This window comes from Otolemur garnettii, unplaced genomic scaffold (genome assembly GCF_000181295.1).
Source record: "Otolemur garnettii isolate 467f Iridium unplaced genomic scaffold, OtoGar3 scaffold00108, whole genome shotgun sequence".
NCBI lineage: Eukaryota > Metazoa > Chordata > Mammalia > Primates > Galagidae > Otolemur > Otolemur garnettii.
The window spans coordinates 5,396,763-5,407,234 of NW_003852503.1; the positions used below are offsets into that span (position 1 = coordinate 5,396,763).

The following is a 10,472-nucleotide window of genomic DNA, read 5'->3' on the forward strand; positions in this document are numbered from 1 at the left end:
TTTTTTTTTTTTGAGACAGAGTGTCACTTTGTTACCCTCAGAAGAGTGCCATGATGTCATAGACACAGCAACCCCAAACTATTGGGCTTAAGTGATCTCCTTGCCTCCCGAGTAGGTGGGACAACAGGCACCCACCACAACCCCCAGATATTTTTAGAGACAGGATCTTGCTCTTGCTCAGGCTGGTCTCAAACTCATTAGCTCAGGCAATCCACCCGCCTTGCAGCCACCAAGACTGGCATCCCAATTATGGGTTTTTTGTTTTTTTTTTTTGAGACAGAGTCTCATTTTGTTTTCCTGGTAGAGTGCGGTGGCATCACAGCTCACAGCAACCTCAAATTCTTGGGCTCAAGTGATTCTCTTGTCTCAGCCTCCCAAGTAGCTGGGACCACAGGCACCCACCACAACAACCACCTATTTTTAGAGATGAGGTCTTGCTCTGGCTTAGGCTGCCAACTATGTTTTTTAATACAAGCTTTCTCTTTAGACAAGTGGCAGTAACGAGTTTAGTCACCATTTTTAATATCCTACCTGAAAGAGTCGTGTGAAGATATCAAATTCAAAAACTGAAATATAATCATTGCAAGTCAAATCAATAGTGGATTTCAGAGCCATGGCCTCCAGTCCAGAACTGATGGGATGTACTTCATGTAGGGCCTGTCGAAAGCTCTTCCAAGGGACAATTGTCCTGAGGTGGGAGTAGAGAGAGGGCACAAATTGAGGTAAGAAAGATAATTCTGGCTGGGCATTGCTATAATCAAGGAAAAGAAAGACATTTACATCAAGCTCTTAATATCAATTACAATTCTCTTAAAGAAGCTGAGCTATATTTTGGTTGAGAACAGAAAGAAATGAGTAAGGCATACATTTCTTAACTTTCTAATGAGTAACACAGAAGTCTCTTCCCACTATTCTATGGCAGAAGGTCACAAATTGTCCTCTGTCTGATCTTTCTTCAGACATCTATTCCATTAGAGAAGCATAGAAATGAAGATGAGTTTACACTCTTTATATAATAAATATAATCCATGACCAGACTTTTAATACCTAACTGCTTGCATTTAAATTAACATTGTTAGCTGGGGGCTCCCTGCGTTGTCTATGGTGCAGTGCAGGGGCTATTCAGAGGTGTGATCATAGCTCACTGTAACCTCCAACTCCTGGACCCAAGGACCCCCTACCTCAGCATCCCAAGTAACAGGACCACAGGTGTGCACAACCACCCCTGGCTAAGCTTACTTTTTTAAAGCTCGAAAAACATTCTATGTTCTTTGAAGAACCCCCACTACCAAGGCAGATAGGAGGAAATAGGATTAGGGTATAGGAAGAACACAGTTGTGACAGAGATAAAGAAACATTTAAAGTAGGAGTTGGCCGGTACCCATAGTTCAGTGGGTAGGGTGCCAGCCACAAACACTGATGCTGGGTGGGTTTGAACCCAGCGTGGGCCAACTAAAGCAACAATGACAGCTGCAACCAAAAAAAATAGTGGGGTATTGCAGTGGGCACCTTTAGTCCCAGCTACTTGGGAGGCTGAGGCAAGAGAATTGCTTAAGCCCAAGAATTTGAGGTTGCTGTGAGCTATGACGCCACAGCACTCTACCCAGAGCAACATAGTGAGACTCTGTCTCAAAAATAAATTAATTAATTAAAATAAAATAAAAAAATAAAGTAGGAGTCACTAAACCCCAGCTAAGGCCAGCAAGAGGTATTATGGAATTTCTTTTCTGAAGATCTTTGAAATAAATACAATCTGCTTACCTTTGGAAACTTTAGTTACTGGACTGAAAAGTAAGAGATTAAGGGACATCTTGAAGTTTTCTCTAATGTAGTTAAGTTAAAGGTATTAAGTTAAACTTATTCCTATCCTCTTTAATTAGGTTTTTAAAATTGCTATTTAGTCTATATTTTATGTATAAACAACATATTTTTTAAAGGCCTTTAAAATGAGACTTACATTAGAATTTGTATATTCAACTGTAAAGTTTTATATTTGGCTACAAAAAAACCTTTCAGTTCTTTGACCCAAAATTCCAGAAGATATGAAAGAACATTTCTGTTTATATTTAAAAACATAAGAGCTGGGCAACAGGGCAAGCACCTGTCGTCCCAGCTACTCAGGAGGCTGAGGCAAGAGGATCACTCATAATGAAATGAAATAAGCCACAGATTGGGAGAAGATATCTGAAATGTAAGTAACTAACCAAGAATTAGTATCTCACAATAAGATAAGAACAAACGACTCAAAAGGAAAATGGATAAGTCAGGAGTAAGTCAGAGTAAGAATTCTGACTGGTCGTAAATGTGAAAAGATAATCCACATTTCTTGTCATCAGAGAATATATAGCAAAATGTGATACCAACTCACATCGGCAGTCTTAGCAAAATTATGGAGCTACTGGAACTCTTATATACTACTTAATGGAATATAAACTGGTGCAACCACTTTGGAAAATAATACTTAGCAAGGCAAAAGATGTGAAATCCCTCAGCAATTCTAATCCAAGGTATGTGACTAAGGAGAAATTCTTACATGTGAAGATAACTATGATACTCACAGCAGCACTGTTTGTGATAATAAATACTTTGAAATGTGAATATCCATTAACACAAAATGGATGGGAAGAGAAATGAAAGTATTCAATCAAAGAACATGGGCTTCAAAGCTTTCTTTTTTTTTCAGAAAGAGTCTTATAATGTCGCCCTCAGTTGATTGCTGTGGCGTTATGGCTCATAGTAACCTCAAACTTTTGGGCTTAAGTAATTCTCTTGCCTCAGGCTCCCAAGTAGCTGGGACTACAGGCACCCGCCACAATGCCCAGCCTTTTTTTATTTTTTTGTTGCAGTTGTCATTGTTGTCCAGCTGGCCCTGGCTGGGCTGGAACCTGCCAGCCTTGGTGCATGTGGTTGATGCTATAACCACTGTGCTACTGGCGCTGAACCCAAAGCTTTATTCCTTAAAAAAAAAGAAAAATGAAGGCTTGGCACCCATTATTCAGAGGTTAGGGCACTGGCCACATACACTGGGGCTAGGGGTTTGAACCCAACCCAGGCCTGATTAAAAAAAAAAAAAAATTGACAACTGCAACAGAAAAATAGCTGGGTATTGTGGTGAGCACCTGTAGTCCCAGCTAGTTGGGGGGCTGAGGTAAAAGAATCACTTAAGCCCAAGAGTTGGAGGTTGCTGTGAGCTATGATGTTACAGCACTCTACCAAGGACAACATGGTGAGATTCTGTTTCAAAAAAAAAAAAAAGAATGAATAGGGCAAAAAATGTTAATTTACCAATGTTCACTATTTTCCCAAAGTTTCCCACATTACAAATATTTCATTAATACATGTAACATAACCAAAAGCTCACAACATTTACTTTTTCATAGTTCACATTCATTACTTTGAGACTTACTTTTCCCCAAAAGCTTTTCTCCAAAACTCTGCAGCATCCGCTTTAGTAATCCGAAATGTGTCTCCTTGAAAGAGTCCACTTGGAAAGATTCCTTTTAGTTCTGCCAGCATGTGGCTGAAGATCAGGGACAGTTTGGTTAGGTTTCGCCTACAAATGACCACAGGGAGTATAATTAAACAAACACATAAATGTATGATTTTTCATAAATTTATTTTTAAGTGTACCAAATTTACCATATAAGATAATATGAACTTTAAAATATATTCAGAAGGGATCTCTTCAGATGTAATTTTCAGCCAATATTATTCAAAGATATATAGAACTGGGGATGAAGAAAGAAATGTGCTGTTGACAATATTACATATTCTGTGATGCTATTATTCTTTGTTCAAGGAAAAGTTTCAGAAACCGTTCCACTCTACAATATGAAATATGCAAATCAATGGAAGAAATACCTTTGTATTCACTTGGCCCACTCCTATCTCTTTCATTCAAATAGCTGTCACATTGTAAATAAAAAAATATTGCTTGCAGTCATATTTTAAAGATATATATGTGTGTGTGTATATATATATATTTTTTTTTTTTTTTTTTGAGACAGTCTTACTATATCACCCTCAGTAGAGCGCTGTGCTGTCACAGCTCACAGCAACCTCAAACTTTTGGGCGTAAGTGATTCTCTCGCCCCAGTCTCCCAAGTAGCTGGGACTACAGGCCTCCGCCACAATGCCTGGCTATTTTTGTTGTTGTTGTTGCGTTGTCGTTGGTGTTTTAGTCAGCCGGGGCCAGGTTCAAACCCACCAGCCTCGGTGTATGTGGCTGGCACTGTAACCATTGTGCTACGGGTGCCAAGCCATAAAGATTTTAATCTTAAATTATAATAATAAGGCCCAATAACTCTAAGCATAAACTAAGATGACTAAATTTACTTTTTTAAGATGACAGATTACAGAATTCAACAAATAAAGGTTAGAACTTGTGTACTGTTATAAACACTCAACCACAAAAGAAATAAATTTGTTAGGAAAGTAAAATATATTATTTCCAGCTTTCTATTAGCTATTTTGAATTTTTAGACAAAGATATTTTTTACATACCATATCCAAATTAAAGATAAATAACAATTCCCAACAAAGAAAACTATTTCACTGTCCAGATCTAGCAAATGTTTTCATTAAATCAGACCTCAAAGAGGTAAATTTTACTCAAACAATTCTTCTTCCTTTACCAAAATGAAATGCTAATATCTAAAACACACAAAAATTTCCACATAAGTGCATATGCTGCACTTAATTTAGCAGTATGCTGCTACTGTTTTTGAACAATTAGTTAACTCTATTCTGACAATCTGTTTAATGGATGTTGATTATAAAGATGCCTATCAATTTAACACACCAGATGATGTCTCTATTTTCCAGTATGTACTTTGATCAGATTATCTTTATCTTTAATGCTATTGTTACTGAGAATAGGATACAAACACTTTAGATATTGTTACACACTAAAAAGCTACCTATGTTCCCTTGCACTAATAATTTGTTATGTACTGAAAACTCTATTCTTGTCATACAATGAACCATAAAATTTGAAGTCAAATCACTATGAATTAGGCCGGGCATGGCTCACATCTGTAATCCTAACACTCTGGGAGGCCATGGCAAGTGGTTTGCCTGAGCTCATGGGTTCAAGACCAGCTGAGCAACAGCGAGACCACCATCTCTGAAAATAGCCAGGTGGTGTGGTGGGCACCTGTAGTCCCAGCTACTTGGGAGGCTGAGGCAAGATAATCACTTAAGCCCAAGAATTTGAGGTTGCTGTGAGCTGTGACGCTACAGCACTCTACCAAGGGCGACAAAGTGAGATTCTGTCTCTCCAAAAAAGAAAAAACCACTACTGACTGCCTAAAAATCTTCTTAAATAAAAATTGATTTTTCATGTTTTATGCTATACTGGGGGGTCACCATTAATGTCTTTCTTAGATTAAATGCAGTATCAAAATAATTAAGTTTCTCTGGCCCTGACTCTTTCGCAAAATGTTGCTGAAATCTTTCTAATCAGCTTTTCAACACATCCGCTTCAGGTTTTTGGTATTTGTTCTTTTACTTAAAGCAAGCTATTGCCTTTCTAGGTCCTGTCTGATTTCTAACGATATCTACAAAAGTGATAAATATTAATATTCTTTGAAGACAGTTTAAAATAATTCATATATCAAATAGCTGAAATATGAGACAAAAATACATGTATTTATGTAATCTCTAAACCCCATTAACTGTTTTCCTTTGAGATCTTTCAATTATTTCTAACTTCTAACATTTATCAAAGAAGAAAAAAACAGACAAGATCAAGAGTATATAACAAATGAAATATGAAACAGACAACTTGCCAGAAATCCTGCAAAGTACAACTTAATACCACTGAATCTCAAGTCTTGAGGACACTATACTATACAATCAGGGCCTTGAATCAGACATCTACATAACATTCCTCCAAATGTTAATGCTTAAAGATAGGCAAGGGAGGCCGGCCACAGTGGTCGATACCTGTAAATTACAACTTAAATCCCGCAAAGTATAACTTAATAACACTGAATTTCAAGTCTTGAGGACACTAGACTGTACAATCAGGGCCTTGAACCTCAGGCATCTACATAACATTCTACGAAATGTTAATGCTTAAAGATAGGAAAGGGAGACCAGCCACAGTGGTTGACACCTATAATCCTAGCACTCTGGGAGGCTGAAGCAGGTGGTTTGATTGCTTGAGCTTAAGAGTTGGGAGACCAGCCTGAGCAAGAGCAAGACCCTGTCTCTACTAAAAATTGAAAAACTAGCCCAGTGTTGTGGTGCACACATGTAGTCTCAGCTTCTTAGGAGGCTGAGGCAAGATGTTTGCTCGAGCCCAAGAGCCTGAAGTTGCTGTGAGCTATGATGGCACAGCACGATACCCAGGGCGACAGAATGAGACTCTGTCTCAGGAAAAAAAAAAAAAGGCAAGGGAGAGCCTATGATGCCCTTAAGGCATGCTACATTATTTAGAACCTACTATGCATAACTATGCTAAACAGTATGGCAGCACAATGACATGAGATGATGGAAAAAATACATATCACACCCTGAGGTTACAACAGAGCTCTTTCTAAAGAAACAGGTTTGAATTTTACTTCTTCCTGAAAATATTTTTCCTTGGTTTCTCCAGTATTGCCCTCTCTTGGTTCTCAGACGTGCTTTTGTTCTTTCTTTGGCTGTCTTCTCCATCTTCTTAAGAGATATTTCCTTTGCAATATCAAGGCTTCAAAAACTATTTTGCAAATAATTACCAAATCTTAAGCACTGACAGCTCCCCAAATGCCTACCACATTTCTCTACTTAAAGGCTAGCACCTCAAAGCAACATGTTCCAAATTAGACTAATTTTCTCAAGTCTGCTTTCTTCACATTGCTTACTCTGTATTGAATGACAACACCATCTTATTTCCCACAAATTCAAAACTTAAAAGTGTCATCTTTGCTTCTTTCATTCTTTTGTTCTCCATAACTGATTTGTTAATTAATCTCCTGAGAATCTGTTATCAACCCTACCTCTGTTTCATGTTATTCTAATTTAAACTCTGCTAGTAATTAAATTTAAATTCCAGTCTTCAGTCTCTCTACTATGCAGCTCCAATCTTGCCGCATTTAAAACATCTTTTAAAAAGGGAAAAACTGGCAGCGCCCGCTGCTAAGTGGGTAGGGCGCTGGCCACATAACACCGGGGCTGGTGGAGTTCGAACCCGGCCCAGGCCTGCTAAAAAACAACACTGACAACTACAACAACAACAAAAAATAGCTGAGTGTTGTAGCAGGTGCCTATAGTCCCAGCTACTTGGGAGGCTGAGGCAAGAGGATCACTTAAGTCCAAGAGTCTGAGGTTGCTGTGAGCTGTGACGCCATGGCATTCTACCCAGAGCGATAGCTTGAAACTCTGTCTCTAAATAAATAAATAGGAGGAAAAATAATCAATGTTTCACAGGAGCAATGGGATAAAATCCAAAAGATTCTAACACTTTTCCACTGACCTGAATCTAACCTATTCTAACTAGTTTCTTAGTTCTTCACTAATATGTTCCAGCCAAACCCAGGAGAAAGATGGAAGCTTTAGAGTAGAATGTACAGTTACTTAGATGTAACTAAGTACATCTGTCTTTTCTTTTTTTTTTTTTTTGAGACAGAGCCTCAAGCTGTCCCCCTGGGTAGAGTGCCGTGGCATTACAGCTCACAGCAACCTCCAACTCCTGGGCTCAAGCGAGTCTCCTGCCTCAGCCTCCCAAGTAGCTGGGACTACAGGTGCCCGCCACAACGCCTGGCCATTTTTTGATTGCAGCCGTCATTGTTGTTTGGCGGCTCCGGGCTGGGGATTCGAACCCGCCACCTTAGGTGTACGTGACTGGCGCCTTAGCCTTTTGAGCTATAGGCGCCGAGCCACATCTATCTTTTCTTACGGACACCCCCCTTCTTTATTTTCCCAACTCTCCGCTTCTGCCTGTTTCCTTTGTCTGAAATAAGACTCAGCCTCAATGCCACTTCTTAGGAAGCTGGCTAAATATATCAATAATGAAACTCTAAACCACCCCATATTGTCTCTGCAGTTCTCATATATCATCAGAACCAATCTTGTGGTATAATTATTTGTTCACAACAAGGGCTGAATCCGCTTCTGATGTGCATTTATATCCCACCAAGTATCTGACACAAATTTCAAAACCTCAATATGCCTTCAGAATAATCTAGATGCCTACTATATGCTGGAGTCTGGGAAGGAAGGTGGCAATGAACAAAATAACATTCCTGTTTTTAAAGGCATTTACATTCTCATGAGAGAGTGTCAGGCAGTGAAAGAAAAGTGCTTTGAAGAGACTCAAGCAGGGTCTGAGAAGAGAGCCATGCAGGGCTGCTACTTAGAGAGGATGGTCTTAGAGGCTTCTCTTGAGTGTTGCTTTTTAAGCTGAGCCTAAAGTGAAGACAAGGAGTGAGTCTTGGATAGACGGGGTCATGTTGGTATCTTTAGATATTCAAATAATTTTCCAGTAAAAATCTACCAGGTATCTAGCACTCTGTGGGATCACAGATAAAATATAGGTACCAAAATAATAATGGACAGAGAGCTTTTTCTATTTTGTTAAGTAAGCCACAAAAAAAGGGAATGTTATTGACCACAAGGATGTAATGGCACCAGGTATCTAAGAGCAGTTCAAAAGACTGCCTGAAATAGTTACAGAAAATCAATTTAAAACATTTTCCTACTCCAGGATGTAGCCTCCCAAAAAGCCAGCTTACATTTCTTAAAACCACCAGAGATGTATACCTTAAGCATCGGAGTTCTTAAAAGGGAGTAACAAATCTATAAAACCCCCTAGGTCAGAGAATTTTGTAACTGATGTGAGCTGAAATTCTGTTCAATAACATTTTAAGGCTTTAGGCTTACAGTTCACTGTCTACAGTGCACAGGGTAGAATTTAATCAGCAGAATCTGTCTAAACATGTAAAGAACAAGGAGGCATGCTGGGTATTTGAGCTTATTACAAGGTAAGCAATGCTTTTCAAAATGCTGTCAGCAGTTACTTCAATTCATTCAATGTGTTCTAACAATTTTCCAAAGATCTACAAAGAAACACAACTGTTCAATTTTTTACAAGTGCCCTGAAGACAATTTTTCTTTCTAAGGTTCCAGGAGTAGCAAGCAGTTTTTTCTTTAAACACAGTATTTGAGGAAGGTCCTCTATCTTGTACTACCTTTAACTCTAACCAGTTACATCTAAGTAACTGTACATTCTACTCTAAAGCTTCCATCTTTCTCCTGGGTGGAGTGCTGTAGCATCACAGCTCACAGCAACCTCCAACTCCTGGGCTCAACTGAGTTTCCCGCCTCCGCCTCCCAAGTAGCTGGGACTACAGGCGCCCACCACAATGCCTGGCTGTTTTTTGGCTGCAGCCATCGTTGTTTGGCAGGCCCAGACAGGATCCAAACCCGCCATCTCAGATGTATGTGGCTGGGGCCTTAGCTACTTGAGCCACAGGCGCCGAGCCCCCACCTTAGTTCTTAACTCTAAAAGCCAAATGTCCTTTCATACCTCAGGCCTCAAGTAATGATATGCATTTTTCTGTGCATAATTTCATTTAATAAGGAACTAAGACTTATATATCTCCAATATGCAAGTAAATGAAACGAGCAATTATAGCCACTGTTTTAGCTTCACAAGTAGAAATGAATACAACTCGACAGGAATCATAACCACCATTTCAAACAAGCAGAAGTTGGAAGTGGAACTATTTTAATAAGTGGAATTATTTTTATATGAATAATGAAGTAAACTAAAAAATCCTTCAAAGAATTCTGACCAATGTACTCACTCCTACACACCAACAGAATACTGAAAAAAGTCTTGTACCTCTTTGACATAAAGTGATTCACAGAGAATGAAGAAATAGAAAAAAGAACCTAGTAAAAGGAGATAAATTAACCTTTCTACCTAAAAAATGCATTTATGGGAGGGGGCAGGGTGGCTCACTCCTGTAATCCCAGTACTTTGGAAGGCTAGGGTGGGGAGGTCAGGAGTTTGAGGCTGCAGTGAGCTATGATCACTCCAGCCTACGGTGATGGAGCAAGAAATAAAGAAATAAAATGCATTTGTTAACATCTCAGACAAATACTAACTAAGAACAACATCAAAAATAATATGATTATTTACAAAACGTCTAATGTGAGTCATAAAACATTCTTGCTTGGAGTTATATTTTGTTGATGCCACCTTAAAAAAAAAAACAGAAAAAAAACACAAGGCTGCTGAATCATCTAGCTCACTGCAACCTCAAACTTCTCAGCTCAGGGGTATTCCTGCCTCAGCCTCCCACACAGCTGGGACTATAGGCATGCTACCACGCCTGGCCATGTTTCTATTTTTAGTAGAGATGGGGTTTCACTCTTGCTCAGGCTGGTCTTGAACTCCTAAGCAACAAGCAATCTTCCTGCCTTGGCCTCCCAGAGTATTAGTATCTGTAATCCTGTAGCATGAGTCACTGAGACCAGTCGAC

General features: G+C 39.1%; 1 protein-coding gene across 1 annotated transcript in view; it reads right to left on the reverse strand.

The window, feature by feature from the left end:
- CBL (Cbl proto-oncogene) overlaps positions 1-10,472 on the reverse strand; it is a 90,425-nt gene that overhangs the window by 22,073 nt on the left and 57,880 nt on the right. The window contains exons 3-4 of the mRNA XM_023517301.1: positions 3,407-3,553; positions 532-688 (exon numbers count right to left, since the gene is read on the reverse strand). Of these exons, the coding sequence (XP_023373069.1) occupies positions 532-688; positions 3,407-3,553 (304 nt within the window). The remainder of the gene's footprint in view (positions 1-531; positions 689-3,406; positions 3,554-10,472) is intronic.